This window comes from Panthera onca, chromosome C2 (genome assembly GCF_046562875.1).
Source record: "Panthera onca isolate mPanOnc1 chromosome C2, mPanOnc1 haplotype 2, whole genome shotgun sequence".
In the NCBI taxonomy this organism is placed as follows: Eukaryota; Metazoa; Chordata; class Mammalia; order Carnivora; family Felidae; genus Panthera; species Panthera onca.
Genome location: NC_138347.1, coordinates 126,752,322 through 126,776,044, shown reverse-complemented (window position 1 = coordinate 126,776,044; position 23,723 = coordinate 126,752,322). Strand labels below are relative to the sequence as shown.

Here is a 23,723-nt window from a genome sequence, read left to right as displayed (position 1 = left end):
TTGCTGATATACTGGCATAACTGAGAAGTGAGCTGGTTTTCTTCCTCACTCCTAATTCTATCATTAATTCTTCTATGTGCATTTTGATGATATATTTAAAGTTCTGCTTCATTTGCACTCCTTAATTCTATACTTCATTTCCATCGTATTTCAAATCTTCCATTCCTCAAATGCCTCAGGAAAGCCACACATAAATATGCACATGCATATATGCACACACAGTTTTCCAATGATTTTCTCCAGAGTAGATAATACTTATTACCATCTCTGCTTAGAAAGAACACAGGCAAGTTTACAGCAAGATACATTCAAACTTTCCAAATTTACATATCTTAGAAAACTATTCCTAGGCCATCAGTAGCATCATTCCAACAATGACAGGTACAAGTGGTGTACAACCTGGTTTCAAAAATGAAAATTAGCAGCAGAAAACAGAAAAATCAATCATTTTGAAGTTGTAGCTATTAAAACCTATGCTGGAATGGAGTTATTATTTAAGGGTACAGAGTTTCAGTTCAGGAAGATTTTTAAAAAGTTCTAGAGATGGATGGCATTGATAGATGCACAGTCATGTAACTGTACTTAATGCCAATGAACTATACACTTCAAAATAGTTAAAATAATAGATTTTATTGTCTACTTCATCACAATTAACTCCTCCCCCATGTTCAATAAACTTGCTTTTATGCCTATGTGCACGTTACATACGTCTGTAAAACAGGTGTAAAAAAGATTCACAATTATATTTTTGGTGGATTAGACCTTCAATACATATAAAACCTCCTTTCTCTTAATATATTTGGTTCTCAATTCTGGCTTATCTTATATGATACTGTCTCCCCAGCCTTCTTTAAGCATTTGTTAATTATATCTAGCCTTTATTCAGCTTGTTTACTTCCTGTGTTTATTTGTGTTTACTTCCTGTGTTTACTTCCTGTGTTGATTAATGTTTTAAAAACAATACTTTTTGTTTTATTTCACCCTAAATGACAATCTGCCTTTTATAAAGCATGTTAATCCAATTATACATTTACTGAGATAACTGATGTTGGAAATTCTCCTGGCAACTGATTCCCTGTGCTCTACTGATGACATTTTCTTGTCTTATCTGTGCTTTTTTCAGTTTATTTTCTAACGTCTATTTTCCATCACTAAGGTCGCTAACACATTTATTTACTTCTCTTCATTTAAGTTGACATTACACTCCCACATTTTAAGAATAATTTTAGGTATTTGCCTTAAGTTTCACTATCATATATTTAGGTTTAGTTTTAGTTTTTTTCAGATTTATTTGCTCACCAATGTTACTAACATTTCTTATTTTCCTTTTCGTGTATTTGTTTTTTATTTTTCTAGAAAACATCCTCAAGCAATACTCTGTATATAGGGTCATGGGTAGTAAACATTTTAACTGCCTGTCCTTAGATTAGTTCCTCTTCTCTATTCTCTCCACAGAACTCCTAACTAGACGATAAAACTTAATCTGTACTACCTGTCTTTTAATTTCCTTCTCACAATTCTTTTGTTCCATCTTCTGGAAAAATCCCATGGTTTAATCTATAGTCAATCTTTGACTAGGTTCATGTGGGCCATTTAATGAGCTGCTTCACCTCTAAATTTTGGAAATCATGTTTTTAAGTTCTATGAACTCCCCTCCTCTTTCATAATAACCTCTTACATTCAGGGGAATTAATCAAAAACTTTCATCAATATGTTGGGTTTTATGCTTGCTCAAGTTTCAGTGATTCTTGGTTGCTAGTTCATGTAATGTTAATACTCCAGACTCAAGAATAATGGTAGCTAGAATCCCTTTCTTAAGTCTGATTGCAAGGTCCTGGGTTCCTTGGTTGTACAGGGGAAGTGAAAAGAGAGAACCTAGAATCTATAATCGGGCAGCCTTTTCCCTCTAACCTGTAGGTATGCAATGTCTTTTGAATGCCAAAGTTCCCTGTTCCTCCTGGTGGCTGTAAATTATCTGGGGCATACATCAGCTCCTTTGTTCTCAGGAGGTCCACATCCCAAATATACTTGTAAAGTGAAGAATAAGCTCAACTAAAGGCAGCCACTTAATTACTACCTATAGCTTAATCCTTTTACTAGCCTGTTCTGCTCTGACCTTTGCTTTATTTCAGATATCTACCAGGAAATCTCTAAAAATTTCCCTCTAATTTTGTGCCTTGTATGGGACTCCGGGTTATTTAACTCTAATAGAATTCATAATAACGTACTTTATAGCTTCCACAAATTCCTCACAGTTCTTTCATCTTGAGATATTCAGCATGAAGTTTTCAGGTGAATGAGTTGTTGGCACAATTCAAGGCTTTAAATAGTATAATTCTATTACCATTGGCATTTTAAAAAATGATTTCTCTATGCCTTGAACCACAGCATATTAAAACTTAGCTCAGGTATGTATGTTGTCATTGTTCCAGAAATTTTTTTGTATGTGATAGCCAATACTCTCAATGTAGTTACTAACTTCTTTGACAATTTCCTTATCTTTTTGATTAGTTAAGATGGTGGCTTAGTAGAACCCTTCTGTTAACACCAGTAACCACTTCTTGCAAACTGAATGTGTATACTGGAAGGACATGACAATGTGTTGGCCCATTTTCTGATTATGACTTTCAAATTCACCAATATTAGCAACAATAATTAGTATAACATGATCAGTCAGGAATTAGTTTGACATAATGTTTATGATACAGTCTCTCTGTCCTGGGGCATCTGTGAAGACCACATAACTTGCTAGATTCAAATCTCCTCAAGAATACCACGTAAGTCCATGTCTGATAAAAAAAAATTCTAACATGGCCAGTAAAAGCTTGTAATCATCTTTCAGACACTTTATACCAAGGATCTATTGGTAGTGAAAGATAAAGCTATCGAAAGGAAGGCCTTGAAGCATTCTCAATGGCTATAAAAAATCCTGGGAATAAAAAGCATGTGGAGCACTAACAATGAAACAAAAATAAATTTTCTAAAAATAGTTTCTGGTATCATAATTTTATAAAAACAGCATGAAAATCAAGTATCTGGAAGCATACTTCAGGAAGCATTCTTCAGGAATTAGATTTAAAAAAAGGTAACTCTATAAAGAGTCACTGTGTATCAAAATAATTAAAATTACATTTAAATTTATTTATAAATTATATGTAACATATAAATTAAGATTATATATAAAATTATATCTATATCAAGGTGGATTTTACTCTTCTATATCTGAGTGTAATTTATTTCATAGGTTCTCCTTTAAACCTATATGTAAGACAAATTAATCTCATTTCCCTGGTGAGTAATTACAATTTTCTGGGTACATTCTGATTCATCTTTAATTGGCTTCAAAATTACTCATAATATTTTAACTGAAATTTTCTCTGCCTGCTGACTTTTCTGCCAAGTAGTTAAATACAATAAGGAGTTCACTGTATAATGGAACCTTATTTTGATTCTTTTTATGAAAAATCATTCACAGTGCAAATAATTATCCCAAATTACTAAGCTTAAAATTCTAAATACTCTTATACGGGGTTTTATTCTCTGCTGAAATAGAGCCAATTATTGTTGTATCTTGAATACATAAAAAAAAGTTATGCATATATTATCATTCATGATCACTCTGTAGAGATTTCTTGGATATGTCAATAAATCTGTTAATTTTCTGTCTTAAATGACTGATATAATTAACTTCATCATTTCATATGCTTAGAAGGAGGGTGACCATCTTTCTGTATGTTATCTAGCAATGTCTTAGGCTATGCTAGTTGCTGTGGAATAATTATTAATAGCATTTTTGCCACTCTGAAAAGCCTCAGTTTCTATAGTAAGTTCTATGGTCACATTAGGAACCTGGACTTACCACATTCAAGTACTGATTGTCATTGAAATCACTGAATGCTATAAAGGTTGTATTGGCTTTAAAATGTTACTTTCTGATACAAAAAGAAAAGAAAATTAACAACTAGTTTAGACCTATCTCTTAATCTCCATTATTTCACCTGTAATTCATGGAAGCTACTCCATGGACTATAAACTTCTTTTAATTCAGTATTTTAGAATTCTATTACTAAAATGTCACTCTTGTCATCCAGTAAAAAAAAAAAAGGAAAGCAATAGGATAATCCTTCCAGTTAATCCTAGTTAATTGACTAGTTAACTCATCTATAAGTTAGACTCATTCTTTTTTAATATTTTTTAAATGTTTATTTATTTTTAAGTGGGGGTCGAAGGGCAGAGAGAGAGGAGGACAAAGGATCTGAGGCAGGCTCTGCACTGACAGCAGAGTGCCCAACGCGGGGCTTGAACTCATGAACTGAACTGTGAGATCATGACCTGAAACAAAGTCGGACGCTAACTGACTGAGCCACCCAGGTGCCCCTAAGTTGGATTCATTCTATGTTATGACTTCTAGGGTCTCTTGCAACTCCACTTTATATAAGTCTATTACTAAAATATTACTAATTAATGTGTTGTAGCAAAACAAAGAATAATTCAGAGTAGGACACCATCAGAATCCCACCCTAAGAGTATGGCTTTAACAAGCATCCAGCTCCAGGTGTACACGAGTTTTATAGGGCAAGAAGAAAGATTTTAACAAACAATGTTTCTTATGAAACAGAGGAGGGCATAAAGAACATATTATGATTATGAACCAACTAAAAAATAAATGATTTGCAGTCGTTCTGCAACTGAAAAGAATGCCATAGAGGAGTGGGAAATATATTTTAATCTTCTTACAACATTTCAGTAAACAGCGGCAAGCATAGGAATACAGTAATGCCACCTGAAAATAGAACAGTAATATACATTATAAATTACTGCTTTAATTAAAAAATGAAACTATAAAACTATAAAACTAAGTACTTATACCTTTTAAAATATCAAAAAGTCCTTGAGCTTTCAGAGATTTGAAAATTTTTCCTTCAATTAATAATCAAGATCAGTAGTCCAAATTATCATATATTCCTTAAACTTTTCAACAAATAGTTTAAATAGTATTTGCATAGATGCCTGTGTGGCTCAGTTGGTTAAGCGTTCAACTCCTGATTTTGGCTCAGGTCATGATCTCATGGTTCCTGAGACTGAGCCCTGAGTCGGGCTCTGCATTGACAATGCAGAGTCTGCTTGAGATTCTCTCTCTCCCCCAACCTATAAATAAATAAGCATTAAAAAAATATCATTTGCATATCTCATCCCTATCAATTTTTGAAACTATTGTTGTTATTAAAGTCAAATTTTCATATAGAACCTGATTTTCTGTTAATACTTTTAATCATGCTCCTTTAAAACCTATATGGCTAAAGGTATAACTTGAAATGGCCTATCACAAGGGTGATATTTACTGAGTATTTAGTGTTTTATCTTAAACCTTACAAGTATTTTGTATTTTACACCATTCTATATCTACACTTGCTTTGTTAAGAAAATGTTTTAAACCCTTACAACATAAAGTGTAGTCGGTCTCTGGACCAGAGGCATAAACAACATAAATATGCATCTAAAAATATTTAGAATATGCTACACCACACCCCAAAGCTACTGAATAGAACTGGTATGCTATTTAACAAGCTCCCCATGTAATTTCTATATGTATTTAAAACGCTATTCCAAAAACATCCTTTACTCGAATGTAACTCTCCAGACGTTTTGTTTCTTTATTCATTTTCTGTTCATTCCAATTTGCTTAAAAAATATCAGTAACTCTTCTGCCCTGTTTTGCCCTAACTCCACTCATTCCATTGACACAGTTCCTAATTCTCTCTGATCTCAATTTTCATATAAGCTGCCTGTTTGTCTATTTCTCATTCCTACAGTTTCTTCAGTACTTTCAAATTTGAATAAGAATCTTTGAAGTATCTTACCTTCCTGGACATTTGACACAAACCAAAAATATTTTTCCAAGTAAAATTCAGGGTCCAAGATTTCTAGATTTTCTCCATTTTCTTTGTAATTCTGTTCCCACTCATTTCTAAGACAAGTAGTTTATTCATTCAGGAACTCTCTTTAGGTTTAGTTTACCATTCCCTCAGTGTCATACTAGCAGTAGGAAATATAGTTCTAATACCAAAGAGCATTTTAGTGGGCAAACCAAAGTTCACTTGTGGAAGCAGATTCTGATTGACACTACATTATGAATGTTAATTACAAAATTATTTAAGGATAACTGACATCAAAATGTCACATGGAAATACTGCTAATGGAGATTATAATCTTTCAATTAAAACATTTAAATTCATACTTTTATTTGTCTTTAAAAAATGTAATTTTCAAACAAGTTAGAACTAATTTACAACCTGACAATTTTCACAGGCTCTTTATATAATTTAAAAGCTACAGGCAGAAATTCAAGAAAAACAAAGAGGAACAACAAACAGGTATGCAGTACTATATTATAAAAGTTTAAAAACTGTTAGCCTCTATTCAGTGTTGACCCACACCTACATATGTACTCCTACAAAAGGCAGAATAGAGATTCTATAATCAGGAAATCCATGCAGGCAATTCTGTAAGAAACAGGCTTATTTTCATAGGATTGAAAAATAGCAATTAATTGCAATGAATTAAATGACAATTTTATTTAAAATTTAATCTAATACAAAAATAAAACAAAGAGCTATGTTAAAATTTACCTCACTTTCAAGAAAGAAAAGAACCAGCATTCTAATGAGGTTCCCATTTGGACTATTCCTTCCCCTCCTCTTTGCTAATGCTTCTTCTGCTTGTGGATCATGTCTGCTAAACAGCCTAGAAATAAGTAACAAAACAAGAGTGTTACAAACCTGCGTAGATATGCATTTTAGTCTTTTCCTTCACTGTGCAAATTATTTCAGTGTTAAAAAAAACAACCTATCAGAGATCAGGTTACTGATTTATTTCAAACCATGTAACTGATATTTTTATAGGCTAAAAAATGGTTAGATCTAAAGAATTTTGTACAATTCAATCATATATACACTGTAAAAGGAAGCTTTTTAACTTACCAGTATTCAAGTATTTATGAAAAATATAAACTGTTTTATCCTATATGATACTAGAATATATAATTTTAAATAGTCCTATTTTCTTAAATATTAATTTCAGAGTCAGGTTATTAAAGAATTTAACCAAATTTTCTATCAACAATTATAAAAATTTACACTTGTAACAATTGTTTCTAGCATTCTTTTCAGCTCATTACCTAAAAACAGTACTAACTACAGAATAAAATGACATAAACTGGAAATTTTAAAAAATATCACTTAGTGACAAAACTTCTAAAATATGATGAAAATATGACTTGAAATTTTTCATTGGCTATTAAGATTTATTCTAAAAAAAACCTTAAGGACTGCTATAGGTGCCTTATTCCCAGGCATTGCTCTAGCTAAATGGGATATAACAGTGAACAAAGACAAACTTCCTATTCTCACTGAGCTCTCACTCTAATGGACAGAAATAAATAGTAGGTAAATATATGCTATCTCAGGTGTTATAAGGAAAAACAAAACAGTAGAAATAGGGATAGAGTGTATGATGGTTTAATTATGGAAATTACAGTGGGCCTTTCAGATGAGAGGCTAAATAACTGAATAAAGAGAATAATTTCATATAACATAAAAAGAAACCAATCTCAAGCAGAAAATGAGTACAGAATAACATAAAAATAAACCAATCTCAAGCAGAAAATGAGTACAGAGAAATTGAGTTTTGGGGGAGAAGGGAAGGGGAAGCTATATGGCAGGGGGAAAAGATTAGAGCATTACTTTGAAGCTACATCAGCATAGCTATCAGACTGGTTTAAGAGAAAGTTCTGTTTGCTTGGGTGGCTTTCAGAGGAAAGAATAAATGGGAAAAAAATGAGGGTCCTTTATAACTAAAATGTACAAAATTAGATAATTATATCAGGTACTGAGGAATTAACCTAATTTTTCTAAAACTAAATTATAGACTTTTGATGACATTAAAGTACTCATTTCAGATATGTTTTACTAATTTATGGATGTATGGTTAACCTTGTGTATAAGCTTATAAACTAAGCTGCAAAACAGACTAAATGTGTATGTGCATGCATGCATATTTTCCTCTAAACTTAATCATAGAACTCCTGGGGCTATTCTACAGCTTACTTGTTAAGATTTTAAAGATCACAATATTAAATGATGGGAGAATGCTCAAAGACATCATTAAGAATCAAAAGTTCTCAAACTGTACCTCCAGAGCAAGGGCATAGAACAAGCTTTGAGTGAACCTTCCATTTGAATAGGAATTGGCTTCATTTTCACAAAGAAATAAGAAATAACAAAGGCTTATTACACTTGTGGCTTTTAATGTAGAACATTCCAATTTTAAACTTTTTAGCAAGTATTTCAAACTTAGCAAAATACAATGTAGATAAAATAAGATATATCAAAGGGTCTTTCTGACACAAGTGCTGCCAGTTTATGGCCTCTATTCTGTAGAGAACCAACCAACCTCTATAATGTATTTTTTCACAGAAACTATAAAAGCAATAAATTCTAAAAACACAAAGCTTTTTGAAAAGTAAAGTAGAGAACAGACGCTAATGAGAATATAACAGTCCTGGAAAAGGAAGAAAAGTTAAGACTATAGTACACCCTTGATATTTGTGACAGACAACACCTCAAGATAAATATGGAAAGAGAACGGTTCTATTAGCCATAGATGTCACAGTCAGTGGCAAATTCAATATATTACTTTAAAAAAAGTCATGCTTGAAAAATCTGGACATTCTTCCTTATTTTCATTACCAGCATGTACTAGTAGCTAACTTCTGTCTTAAAGAAAGATTTTTCACATAGAAATAACTTTTCCCACTTTGAGAAGTACCAGTGAGTACACAACAGTTTGTTGCTGCAGCACTGAGATGCAGATGCTGAATGGAGGGCTAGGCCTGCTCATTATGAAAGTTAATCACCCATGCACAACAGATGCCTGGTGCATGATTTATATCTGTGCTTAGCATATCACAAATTACTACATGTAGTAGACTTTTGGGGTTCACCTGCCAATGATCAAAGTCACTAAGTTAAATCTATGAACGAAAAAACAAAAACAAAGTAAAACACAGCCCCCTCCCAAATATGTTTATACTTTAAGAGTGATTTACTAATAAATTATAGAACATACAGTAGGCCACCATCAAAATGTATTGCATAAGAACAATTATACTCATAAAATCTCATTAGCTCAAGCCTTTTCAGTAATAAGATAAAAGTTTTGCTTTTTAATTAAACCGCAACTGTATAGCTTTCAGAATCACTATAAATTACTGGTCAAAATAATCTTCACCCCCATAGAAAAAGTGAAAAAAAAACATGAAAAGTTGGAAGGCATTTTGAAGGTGATTTTAGATTACAAATGTTGAGAAGGTGATGAGGACTAAGAATTTTAAGAGGGGGGGGAAAAAAAACCCTGGTGAAATGAAATATAAATTATAAACTTCATGTGGAGCTTTTATAAACTTCATGCACTTCCCCAATCTCCACTCACACCTCTAGCTGAGAACCATCCTTTTAGATTTCAGGGAAAAGGAGTATGTCACAAGGGACATCATTCTTATGCGGATCTGATTCGTGATATGCACATAAGGTTTTAAGAAAATTATAGTCCCCGGAATTTGAAGTGGCCACTTGTAGCACTGTTTTTAGTCACTATTACTTTCTTCCACTAACTCTAAAACAACAACAAAACAAAATGCAAAATTAGAAACTGTTTTCAAAGATCATTAACTCACTTTTTGTGAAGGAATTCTCCAGCTGCCACAGCAACAGGGCGATGTGCTGAGTACACCAAATGGTAAACATTTTCACAGTCTTCATTGGAAAGAGCTTCTTCACTTCCACTGAAAAATTCAGAAAGCAACATCTGAGCCAAAATAAATGTTTACTTTCAGTTCTATCTTTACTTAAATTTTGTAAAGTTCATAAAAACTCAATGCATACTGACTTTATTTTTGTCTCTTTTAATCTTACTTTGAAAGTATATTTCTCTTTCATTATAAAATATACCTAATCATCATTATGTAAAATTCAGAAAATACAGATAAAATAAGAAAATAAAATGTCCACATTTCTTTCCACACATAGACACCCATGGTACATACACCTTGGGATATAGCAGCCCACATTAGCTAAATTTCTTTAAATGTGCCTAACATTTTTGTTGACAGGCACTAGGAATATATCTGTCCATTTCACAGTTAAATTATTATTATAGTAGGTAACTCTTCTTTCCAGAACTGTCTTTCTTTCTTTTCTTACTTCCTTGCTCCCTCTCTCTTTCTTTTTAAGTAATAAGCTCTACGTTCAATATGGGGCCTGAACTAACGAACTCGAGATCAAGAGTTACATGATCCACTGACTGAACCAGCCAGGTGTCCCAGAAAAATATCCATTTTAAATTATATTTTATCACTATATTTACAATACCACTTTGTCTTCTTTCTATATAAAGTGGATTCAGTAGTCAAAACCATTCCTTCACTTACACAAATTCCTCATCTTTCTATTCATGTATTCTTAAAGTAGGAGCCATTTCTTAGTTTGCAGCAATGTGTTTTTAATTTTTTTCCAAAAAAGGAACATCCATTTCCTGACTATTAACATGTTTAAAAAGGTCTGATACAATTAGAGATGAACAATGAATAAAGTATAGAATTCTCAGGCTGTACAGGTACTTGACAAGATGTAGGGGTAGAAGTTCATTCCTCAGAATTCAATCCTAGATATGCCTCAGAAGAGGAAGTTGAAGGAACTGTCAAATAACCAGAAAATCAGAGTAACCTTTGCAGCAAAAGAAGGTAGTTGCATCACAGTATAAGAGGCTGTAGTTCTGAATGAAAAAGGGCTGCGTATCAAGGATGGCAAACAGGTTAGAGCATTTTTTTTTTTTTTTAAGTATATTTTCCCCCTCTCATCAATGCCTGTTCTAATTCCACTGTGAAGCAAAAACAGTAGCCAAATATAGCATGCGAGGGTTACAATAGGGTTGTGTTGGAACCAAGAGGCACTGAAAAATTAACAGTATGTTTAGGCAGACTGGCTAGCCCATGACCTACACGTCCCTGTATTTCCCTTCCATACTCTGAGAGTCATGAGATTACCACTGAAGGAGACAGTTTTAACAGTGTCAAGGAGAAGTTACAAATTATAACCAGAGGTTTTCTGTCTTGAGGCAGAAATGTTTTGCCCATGTCCAACTCATACCCCTAAATTATGAGGAGAGGTACAAGGCTAAGGCCTAAGTTTTATTCCTTCCCCCAATTATATGATGACATCAGCTAAATTAGCTAATACCTTTATGAGAAAGTTAAACTCACAGGAAACAAAATTTAATGAGATAACTCAGGAACCCAAATTTATAAGTGAAAAGAAAATAATCTATACCCAAAGAAGGAAAATTAACAGATAGAAAAAGAATTTAAAGGAGATATAACAGGATTACATGCGACTTTACATGTTATTTTGATAGAGATCCCATAAGCCAAGAGAAATAAGGCCAGATCATTTCATACAAACGCTGTCAAAGACTAGAAAGCTGGTTTTGTGATCCTCAGCTCATTACTCACAAAAATAATATACAAATAGAAATCCGGGGATTGAGCAATACAATGGATAGAGAGTATTTCTTTCAAGAGAAAATGTCAGAGTATTGTATAACTCCGAAACCTCCCCCAGAGAAATCAGAGCCAAAGTTTCAGAGAACCACTATAAAAATTTTATAAACATCCCTTACAATTGTGAGGAGGTTTAAGGAAATGGTACCAGGTGTAGAACTTAAAAAAGTGTAAATGTGAAAAGCTGACTGGAGCAACACATGGTAGTAAATTAAGATGAGAAGGGGTACAAGGGGACCATTCATAAATGGCTGTGTTACCTGCAGCCTGGATATGGAATACCTGAAGGGAGCCAGTCTGAATAGTTTTAAAAGACTTTGCCCAACAAGACTACCTATAGGGCAAGCAACTCCAACAGAGGAAATATGAAAGTCAGGGGCTGAGACTCAAAAGTAAATAGCCAGAGGAGGTACCATCTACTCGGGAAACTGAAGTCACAAATACCTAGAGTGGGGAGAGATCTCTGAGGAATCCCTAAAAGGACCAATGTACCTAATGAATCAGGATATCTGATAGAGCTGGAGGGCATAACTGTACCTTTTAAAGAAGGTTGTACCCAAATCTCCTCCAAAGAAAATGGAGAAAAGAACCTTAAAACTAGACTTTTGAAACCAGCCAAACCATTTTCTGAAGTGTGAAGAAAGTAGGATTTTTTAGCCAACAAGGTCTCAGATGATTTGAAACATTCTTCAAGAAATAAACCAGCAGGAGAAATAATCTTGAAGAAGTCTACGAAATAATTACTCTTCCACAGAAACAAAGGATGAAGAAATATCAAAGGGAAGTTTACTCTTGTCTAAATGAGCAAGTATTGAAATTAGATAAAGGACACACAAGGATGGATGGACACACACACACACCCTTAACAATACATATCTTAAACTCCAGACAATTCCAACAAAACAGACAGGTGAATGTCAAGTATTTTTTTATTTGAGGGAAAGATACTGGTAAGTTTGTGAAATTTACAAGGAAACAATAACTAGGGTGTCAAATATTTTAAAATAGACTTGAAAAGAACTTCGAAGATATAGGTAATTTAAATAAATTCAAAGTAATGAATATAAATACATAACTGTACACGCAGTTAGTTGTTTTTAAAACATATTTAGAAAATACAGAAAAATGACCAAACCACTCAGAACACATTCTCAGATAATACAATAAAATAAAAAAGGACAACTTAAGACAATCTGATTTGGAAGGAACAGAAACCTACCACTGAATAATCCATAATTAAATCAGTAATCATAAAGATAATCAAAATATTTTTCACTAAATGTATATACAAACACTTTATGTCCAATTTTTTTGAAAAGTAGTAAAAGAGTACTTAAAAGCGTATTCATTACTTTAAGTATAATTATTAGAAAACATGAAACAAATGACTTAAAGAAGCTAGTTCATTAAAAAGAAGGTAAGACAGGGGTGCCTGGGAACTCAGGCAGTTAAGCATCTGACTCTTGATTTTGGCTAAGGTCATGATCCAATGGTCATGATATTGAGCTCTGCGTTAGGCTCTGTACTGAGCATGGAACCTGCTTAAGATTCTCTCTCCTTCTGCCCCTCCCCTGCTCAAGTTCTCTGTCTCTCAAAAACAAAAATAGTAAGACAGACATGACTGATCAACAAAAAGAGGATACAAATAAAATAGATGAAAAAGAGACATAGCACAGTTTTATAGAGTAATAAAAATATCAACTATAAAATTTAAAAACTGTGATGAAACTGATATATAAAAAATGTTTCTAAAAGCCAAAATTAGTACAGTAAGAAATAAAAGTTAATTTAGACAGATAACCAATGAAGAAGTAAAAATGGGAATCAAAGACTTTTTTTCCTCAAATTCAAAAGTAACATGGCTTTGATAAGAGTATACTCTCAAAATTGTAAGGAAGTATTAATCTGTCACAGAACATTTGTTTCAGAAAGGAAAGGCAAGAAATTACTGAAGATAATTTTACAAAGAGGATAAAACCTAGATTTCAAAACTGGATAAAGGACAAAAAAATTCTGTCAAATTTAGACATAAACACAGATGTGAAAATCCCAAGATATTAAATATGACACTGTATTCAAGCAAAGCACAATAAAACCAAATATATTCTGTTCAAATATGATTTATTCTAGAAATGCCAGGGTGATTTACCACCAAATTATTAATTTCATTCAGTCTCATCAATACATGAAAGGAACCTCCCAGAAAATTTACAATACAAAGTGATTTCTATCACATATCAAAAACCTATCTTAGAAATCACAGCAACAAGAACGTTAGATGCCATCCTAGAACAAGAACAAAAAGGTTCACTCTCAGTGATACATTACAGTGCTCAAAGTCCTGCCTAATGCAATTAGCACGAGAATGAAGCCAAAGTTTTAAGGTGAGGAAATGAGACAAAACTGAAATTGTTTGCAGGTGATATATATATCATCTACATAGTAAACTCTAAAGAATTAACAATTCATCAGAATACATGAGAGTTCTAACAGGTTGCCCGTATAAGACTAACATAAAAATTAAACATTTCTATGTCTCAGCAATAATCAGGTAGAAAATATCATTAACACTAAATACTAATCATATAACAACAAAGCCATAAAATATTTCAGAATTGACCTAAGAAATACTTTTATGAAAAAATTAAACCTTATGTAGAATATCTAATGAGATTTGAATAGAGAAATGCATCATTTTAATGCATAAATGACACAAAATTGTAAAAAACTGAATTCTCTCCTAAATCTATCATAAAATTCAATGTGTTAGCCAGCCCTTTTCCTCAACCACAGACCTCAATAGTTAAAACCAAAAACAGAGAAGACAGCTTAACTCTCACCAAACATGTTCTAACCAAACCCATTGTGATGATTTCCTATCACAGCTTCTTGAGGCACCACTGCTAAAGGTGTTTTGCAATGACTGGAACATCCCTACTGCCAGACCAGAAAGGCCCTGATAAGTAACAGAATGCCTGGAAGACCACATCCCACACATCCCTCCCCTGTCCATGATGGTGGGCTGAACACATACTGATCCTCGTCCATGATGATGCGCTATTTGCCTGCTCTCTTGTACGTACCCCCCAGAGCCTCTCCCTATAAAACTCTAGGTGTCCATCTTGCTGATGGAGAAGTTAGTTGGTAAGACCTGAGCTTGCCACGTCCCTCGGCTGCCAGCACCCCGAATAAACTTCTCCCTTTCTCTTTTCCAAGCCCTCATCTCTTGAGTACTGGCTTCTCTTACAATGAGTTTCTCTGAGTTCGTTTGGCAACAGTGCTGGCAAATCTAGACAGGAGCTATGCTTTCGATTTGTCCAGTTGCTTCATTATTCCTTGGGATGGAGTATGGCTGCAGCAGAACACTAAGGTTTACTCGTTTGGCTTTCCGAGTCAGCAGTTAGGAATGAAAGATTGTTTGGTAACAAATGCAGTTCTAATATTTAAAAAAAAATTTTTTAACATTTATTCATTTTTGAGACAGAGTGTGAGTGGGGCAGGGGCAGAGAGAGGGAGACACAAAACCTGAAGCAGGTTCCAGGCTCTGAGCTATCAGCACAGAGCCTAACGCGGGGCTCGAACCCATGGACCGCAAGATTGTCATGACCTGAGCCGAAGTCAGATACTTAACCAACCGAGCCACCCAGGCACCCCAAATGCAATTCTAATATTTAAAATGCCGAAGTTTTTGAGGAATTAGACAAATGTACTTAAAAAAATCATACAGAAGAAAAATAATCCACAGGTAGCTAGTGGTTTTAAAAAGAAAGGCAAAGAAAAAGGAATCAACCAAAAAGGGGAGGTCTTGCTTATAACATATATCATAAAGCTACAATGATAAAGAATATGATACTAGAGCATAAAGGGGTAAAAAAAGATCAAAACCGTAGACATGGTACAGATGGTACATGGTGTATGATAGAAACAATGTAACAAACTGGGAGAAGGATTTGTAATGATTTTGCTAAGACATGCATTCTCTCACATGCATTCTTCCCAGTTTTTAGTCAAAGCTCTATAGATAAAAACTACTGCTATTAAAAAAATCTCTATCATACGAATGACACAATTTAAATGGCTTATTTCCCTTCCCCTACTTCTATACCATTCCAAAGAAGCCTATTTGAAAAACCTATCCCTTTGGATACCTTCTCTTTCTTGCTCTCTTTTTAAAAATAGAAAGGTATTTACTTTGCTGATATTTCCTCTGGACTGCAAAAGAAAACTTTTACATTGAAGAAACAAACAAAGTCAAAATAAAAAACAAAAAGAGAGAAAAACAGAAAACATTTCCTTAAAATGTAAAAGTAGAACCTAATGTGATAACAATACATATTAGGGTTATGTATGTGAAGTACATCAATAAAGCTGGGAAAAAGACATTAAAATATCAAGATTAAATTATTAACAAATATACTTACTGAAGTATCAGAGTAACCAATCGAATAGCTTCCACAGCAACATCATATTCCTTATCAAGTGTCATTGATACAATGCGATCCTGAAAAAAAAGTTAAAAATCAAATGAAACATGAGCAGAAAATAAATTGGGACTGACCCAAGAGAATATCTTTGGGAAGTATATGCAAGATTAATGGTAGATTAAATAGAAAGCTTTACTCTTAAAACCATATTATCATAGTCTTACACATATAAAGGAGGTGGTTAGTATAAATGTTCATAATCTAAAATCTTTCTCATCAACTGGCATTCCCTAATACCGAGACTAATAACACTTCATGTACAAAATTAATATAGTTATAAAAAGTTGTATATAAAGAAAATATTATTTTAAAGCAGGAGAGCCTTCTGCTGAAGGCAATACATAAGAACTCATGTTGGTAATATCTTTTGTAAAGCAGAGATTCATTAATCTATTTAATACAGGCTTATTTAAAAAATATGTAGAAAAGAATATGAGCTAAACACTTGTTATGGTAAGGTTATTTGCTAAACTAGCTAGAACTAGCATGTTAAAAGTAAAAAACAAAATAAGCTAAGCATTTTTGATGCTTACCTTGAATCGGTTAGTGAATAACTCCAATTTGGGGAATAATTCTCTATTGGTATATAGACTTTGTAGAGCTTTCAAACATTTCAGTCTGACTTCTCCTTGCTTCAGAAATACAAATAAAAACACAACAGAAGTCAATTCCACACCACAAAAGTTGAAAAGATTTAAGTCTATGTGAAGACTAAAGTAATTTTCAGCTTAACTATTCAATTTACATAATAATGTAACATAGGGTAGAACTGAACAATTGTATAGTCTGTGTTGCACTTCTATTTAATTAAAAATTCACTGAAAATCCCTTAGTTGCTTGAGAGTAAGCTACACCTTTTTCAAACATTTATCAACTCTGATTCAACAGAGTATTTCTCACACGGTACTGTGGCATTTTGGGAAAATGTTTAGCCTATGATTTTAATTAGAGCGGGGTATGCTAATTTGCCCTTTATGTAACTATTAAATAATCCCATAGAAAAAACTAATTTCATATTATAGGGTCATCATTTTTTCATTTAACAAATATTTTCTGGGTGCATTTTACATTCCACAAAGAGGAGTTAGGAAAGAAAACAGGTAAAGAGAAGAATGCTTAAAACAGAAACAAACTGATAAAGTGAAATGTGCTGAGGCTGCTATTTACTAGAGGAGTATCTTCAATTAAGCCATTAACTTGGAATAGAAAATGTTTGTGATCAAAGTATATTGAGGATCACCTAGAAATTTAGCCAACTCTCTCAAAGGATTCAAAAAAGACTGAAGTTTCTATGTTCAAAAAAAAAAAAAAAAGCAATGTGCTATAACAGTAGAAGTCCACATTCTAGAATCAAACAAAACTAGATTTAATTTCGAATTCTATAGCTTATTAGCAACATGAGAGATGGCAAGTATATTAATCACTCTGATCCTCAGTTTTCTCATTTATTAAATGGTGAAACCAACTTCATAAAGTTGTAGTAAGGATTAAATGCAGGTGTATGCTGGTCAAAGTTTGAACAACCAGTTCTGGGGGATGGGGCCCTGAACTGTTGCATTTGCAGATTTCTGTGATGTAAATACTCCATCTACAGCCAGTTTCAAGCTACCAACAACAGATGTTATGGAACTCGTATTTGCAAGGGGATGTGCATAATGTCTTGTAACCTGATTCAAGTTATCTCTAGCATATCACTGAATGAGATGATGTTTGTTGGTAAAGTCTCGACCACATAGGAGGAACTTGAGACACCTGTAGTAGATGCTGTTGATGCCCCACCCAGATCCCCATATCCTAATATACAAGGCTAATCTTCCTACTTGCTCCTGTGTTGACTGCTAATGGTTCATAGCTGCACCTCTCTCTGGAGAAATGACCATGCTTGAAAGGAATCACCTGGCACAAAGATTCCTGGGAGGTTATGCTCCACAGTGTCCTCCTGTCTAAACCCTTTCCCTCCTCCATGATAAGGCCTACAGCCAGTGGGGAATGATACAGGATAAAACAGCCCAATCTCCTTGCTCCAGGGCAGGACGACCTCTAAGATGACCCTTTAATATGAAATTAGTAACTCAATATATGCTACGGAGTGCTATAGGAATGGGGCAACTTGAACCAGCAAGAACCAGGAGAATATGTCAGTGGTTGCTGAGGGTGTGGGAACAGAAAACAGAATGTGGGAGAGTTTTTGGATAAAGGGCAGTCTCCTTTGAAAGAGGATGTAAGGCCCCGTAAGGGCCTTTGGAAATGGCCTAACACATTGCTGGATAGCTCTAGGAAAAAGCAATGGTTAATATTAAATGAAACAGAGATGCCAGAATCACTGTGGCACAATGAGAAAGGAAGAAATTTAAAGACAAAGAAAAGCATGCCGGATAGGATCTATTATATAAGCTCAGAAGACCTACCAGTTGAATATGTTCCTCATAAGGGCCCAGAGAATACTCTGTTTACCAAGGCAATAAGGAAAATACTGGTGATGGGTGCACAGACATTACTGAGAAGATCCAGAGTGATAGTGTTCTGTAGACTAGGGCTGACAGGAGACACTCAAAATTTAGCTTCTGGTAGCGATGGAGATAAGAGCACAGAATAGCAGAGACAAGGTAGAATTACGTAACCATTAGACGCAAGGGAGGCATAAATATGTTAATGAGCAGCAAAGTCAAAGGGCAGTCCAGAGATTCATGGAGATGGCTCAAAGGAGATGGTCTTCCTGGAGGCAAGATAGGGAGAAACCCAAAAAAAGTATTATGTGATATATTTACTCCCAAGAAATCAACAATGGATGAGCCAAAGACTAAGGAGAGCTCTCCCAGCATAAAATCACAACCCCAGATCTAAGATAGCATATAGGTAGTTTCCTCACTTCTTTCCAATTATAGATTTGAAAATAGGCCATCAGGGCGTCTGCGTGGCTCAGCAGGTTAAGCATTTGACTTAGGCTGAGGTCATGATCTTGTGGCTCATGGATTCAAGCCTTGCATCAGGTTCTGTGCTGTCAGCTTGGAGCCTGGAACCTGCTTCAGATTCTATGTCTCCCTCTCTGCCCCATCCCAGCTCGCGCTCTCTCTCAAAAATAAACATTAAAAAAATAAAAGAAAAAAAAAGAAAAGAAAGCCATCAAAGATGAAATGACTATCCAAGTTCCACAGCCAAATATAGGTAGAGCAAAGACACTAACTGAATCGTACTTCACTTTATTCAGTCATGCCTCTCAACTGACTGCCTCTCTTCCTAAGTCTTGGTTCTTTACCTATAACATGCCCTGCCCACAATGCAGGAACTTAATTAAATAAGATGGTACCCATGACAGCACTTTAGAAACTATAAAATAACTTAGATGAAAACTCCGGTTGCCTTTTTGGTAATGGATCTATTTTGGGTTTCTACTATACTCTGAAGCTTATTTCTATTATACTATCTAAAAGCATTGTTGTCTTCCATTACACAAAATTCTATTCAAATGTGAATACTGTTTAACACAGTGCCTAATACATAGATGCTTCTCAATAAATAATTTTGAATGAATAAATATACAAATATATGAAAACAGAAAAGAAACACAGATGAAATGATTTGCTGAACGAAGAGGCTGGGCATATTTGTCACACGCTCTAGCTAATCAACATTTTTGCAAAATTCCTTTTGAAAGAAAATGTTAAGAGCTGTAAAAATTATTGTGTAGCATGATATCATAATGAGTTGTATTTTTAAGGGACAATAATTCATGCTTCTAGAAGAAATGCTAATTTTTACTAAAATGCATTTGTGTTATATGAATACTCCCAATAGGAATACAGTGAAAGAGTTAAAATGAACCAAATGCAGGTGGCCTGTCAAGAAGAGGATGTGTTTGCAGCAGAAATACAATAATAAGACATTATTATGAGCAATTATATGCCAATAAAATGGGCAATCTGGAAGGAATGGGTAAATTCCTTGGCTAGAAACCAATGGGTAAATTCTATGGCTAGAAACATATACACTACCAAAACTGAAACAGGAAGAAATAGAAAATTTGAACAGACACATAACCAGTAAAAAAATCAAAATTAGTAATAAAAAAATCTTCCAAAAAACAAGAGTCCAGGGCCAGATGGCTTTCCAGGGGAATTCTACCAAACATATAAGGAGGAGTTGACACCTGTTGTCTTGAAACTGTTCCAAAAAATAGAAATGAAAGGAAAACTTCCAAACTCTATGAAGCCAGCATTACCTTGATCCAAAACCACACAAAGATCCCACTAAAAAGGAGAACTACAGACCAATTTCCCTGATGAACATGGATGCAAAAATCCTCAACAAGATATTAGCCAACTGGATCCAACAATACATTAAAAAAATTATTCACCATCACCAAGTAGGATTTATACCTGGGATGCAGGGCTGCTTCAGTATCCACAAAACAATAAATGTGATTCATCACATCAATAGAAGAAAGGACAAGAGCCACATGATCTTCTCAAAAGATGCAGAGAAAGCATTTGACAAAATACAGCATTCTTTCTTGATAAAAACCCTCAAGAAAGTAGGGATAGAAGGACCATAGCTTGAGATAATAAAGCCATATATGAAAGATCCAACATTAATATCATCCTCAATGGGGAAAAACTGAGAGCTTTCCCCGCTAAGATCAGAACAAGACAGGGATGTCCACTCTCACCACTGTTTTTTAACCTAGTATTGGAAGTCTTAGCTTCAGCAATCAGACAACACAAAGAAGTAAAAAGCATCCAAATCAGGCAGGAGGAGTTCAAACTTTCACTCTTCACAGATGACATGATACTCTACATGGAAAACCCCAAAGATTCCATCAAAAAACTGCTAGAACTGATCAATGAATTCAGCAAAGTCACAGGATATAAAATCAATGCATAGAAATCAGTTGCATTCCTATACACCAAGAATGAAGCAACAGAAAGAGAAATCAAGGAATTGATCCCATTTACATTACACCAAAACCCATAAAATACCTAGGAATGAATCTAACCAAAGAGGTGAAAAATCTATATACACTGAAAACTATAGAAAGCTTATGAAAGAAATTGAAGAAGACACAAAAAACTGGGAAAAGATTCCATGCTCCTAGATAGGAAGAATATTGTTAAAATGTCAATATTACCCAAAGCAATCTACATACTCAATGCAATACCTACCAAATAACACCATCATTCTTCACAGAGCTAGAACAAACAATCCTAAAATTTGTATGGAACCAGAAAAGATCCCGAATAGCCAAAGCAACCTTGAAAAAGAAAACCAAAGCAGGAGGCATCACAATCCCGGACTTCAACCTATATTACAAAGCTGTAATCATCTGGACAGTATGGTACTGGCACAAGAAAAGACACTCAGATCAATGGAACGGAAGAGAGAACCCAGAAATGGACCCACAAACATATGGTCAACTAATCTTTGACAAAGCAGAAAAGAATATCCAATGGAATAAAGACAGTCTCTTCAGCAAGTGGTGCTCGAAAAACTGGACAGCAACACGCAGAAGAATGAACCCGAACCACTTTCTTACACCATACACAAAAATAAACTCAAAATGGATGAAAGACCTAAACATAGGACAGGAAGCCATCAAAATCCTCGAGGAGAAAGCAGGCAAAAACCTCTTTGATCTTGGCTGCAGCAACTTCTTACTCAACACATCTCTGGAGGCAAGGGAAACAAAAGCAAAACAATTGCTGGGACCTCATCAAAATAAAAAGCTTCTGCACAGGGAAGGAAACAATCAGCAAAACTAGAAGGCAACTGGCAGAATGGAAGAAGATATTTGCAAATGACATACCAGATAAAGGGTTGGTATCCAAAATCTATAGAGAACTTATCAAACTCAACAGCCAAAAAATAATCCAGTAAAGAAATGGGCAAATGACAGGAATAGACACTTCTCCAAAGAAGACATCCAGATGGCCAACTGACACATGAAAAAATGCTCAACATCACTCATCATCAGGGAAATACAAATCAAAACCACACTGAGATACTACCACACACCATCAGAATGGCTAACATTAACAACTCAGGCAACAACAAATGTTGTTGAGGATGTGAAGAAAAAGGATCTCTTTTGGGGGTGCCTGGGTGGCTCAGTCGGTTAAGCGGCCGACTTCGGCTCAGGTCATAATCTCATGGTCCGTGAGTTCAAGCCCCACATCAGGCTCTGTGCTGACAGCTCAGAACGTGGAGCCTGCTTCGGGTTCTGTGTCTCCCTCTCTCTCTCTAGCCCTCCCCCCTTTGTGCTCTCTCTTTCAAAAATGAATAAATGTTTAAAAAAAAAAAGAGGATCTCTTTTGCACTGCTGGTGGGAATCCAAACTGGTGCAGCCACTCTGGAAAACAGTATGGAGATTCCTCAAAAAATTAAAAATAGAACTACCCTACAACCCAGCTATTGAACTACTAGGTATTTATTCAAGGGATACAGGTACGCTGTTTCAAACGGACACATGCACCTGAATGTTTATAGCAGCACTATCAACAATAGCCAAAGAGTTGAAATGTCCACTGATGGATGAATGAATGGATCAAAAAGATGTGGTGTATTTATATACAATGGAGTATTATGCGGCAATCAAAAAGAATAAAATCTTGCCATTTGCAACTATGTGGATGGAATAAGAGGGTATTATGCTAAGCAAAATTAGTCAGAGAAAGACAAAAATCATACAACTTCACTCATATGAGGACTTTAAGATACAAAACATGAACATAGGGAAGGGAAGCAAAAATAATATAAAAACACGAAGGGGGACAAAACATAAGAGACTCTTAAATATAGAGAACAAACAGAGGGTTGCTGGAGGGGTTGTGGAGGGGGATGGGCTAAACGGGAAAGGGGCTTAGGGAATCTACTCATGAAATTGTTCCACCATGTGCTAACTTGGATGTAAATTATAAAAAATAAATAAATTGTATAAAAAAAGATGTGTTTGTATGCAGCAAGTGGAAGAGAGTAGAGAGAAGTAAGTCTTTTTTATTTTTAAGAATTTTAGTGAGACATAACAGATACACAAGGAAAAAATTCATGTTTGTTTGATGAATCTGGACATATGTGTACATGCATGATATTACAATCAAGGGAATAACATATCCATCACTTCTAAAAGTTTCCTTGTATGCATTTTTTTCCTTTTTCTCTTTTTTAATTTGGTAAGAAGAGAGGGAGTAATATTGAAAGGGACTTGTTATGTACCCTTGGGTAAGGCAGTCTTATGCATGCCGTCTTTAGACCCTCAACTTGGTAAAGACCCCCAACTTAGCTGCATAAGAATGGGCCTTGGGCCTGGAACACTTCCTTACCAAGAGATCCAGAGCTGCTAATAAAACACCATGAAATGGTGGACACAAAAGGGCTAGCCCCACTGAAAAGACCTGCCAGTTCTGTAGATGGGGTAGTAGTGATGGACTGACTGAACTACTGGCCTCTCCCTCTGGACATATGATGACAAATGGGATGTGGATTATCTCTCTAACAACAAGGATGAGCTGGTGCAATGGATGAGGGTGGAAATGTGAGGTGGGTTCTCAAAAGAGTATGGAAACTATATTCTGGCTTTTGACTGCCTTCCTGCTCTCATGCCAACTCCCAACTCACATGGTGTCTTAGGGGTC

At 34.7% G+C, this 23,723-nt stretch overlaps 1 protein-coding gene across 3 annotated transcripts in view; it reads right to left on the bottom strand.

Annotated features, from left to right (window-relative positions):
* The window catches only part of STAG1 (STAG1 cohesin complex component), a 401,929-nt gene that overhangs the window by 92,090 nt on the left and 286,116 nt on the right, over window positions 1-23,723 (bottom strand). For all 3 annotated transcript variants that reach the window (XM_060638731.3, XM_078432318.2, XM_060638735.3), the window contains 4 exons: window positions 16,632-16,730; window positions 16,036-16,115; window positions 9,734-9,841; window positions 6,630-6,744 (listed from right to left, as the gene is read on the bottom strand). In XM_060638731.3, the coding sequence (XP_060494714.1) occupies window positions 6,630-6,744; window positions 9,734-9,841; window positions 16,036-16,115; window positions 16,632-16,730 (402 nt within the window). The remainder of the gene's footprint in view (window positions 1-6,629; window positions 6,745-9,733; window positions 9,842-16,035; window positions 16,116-16,631; window positions 16,731-23,723) is intronic.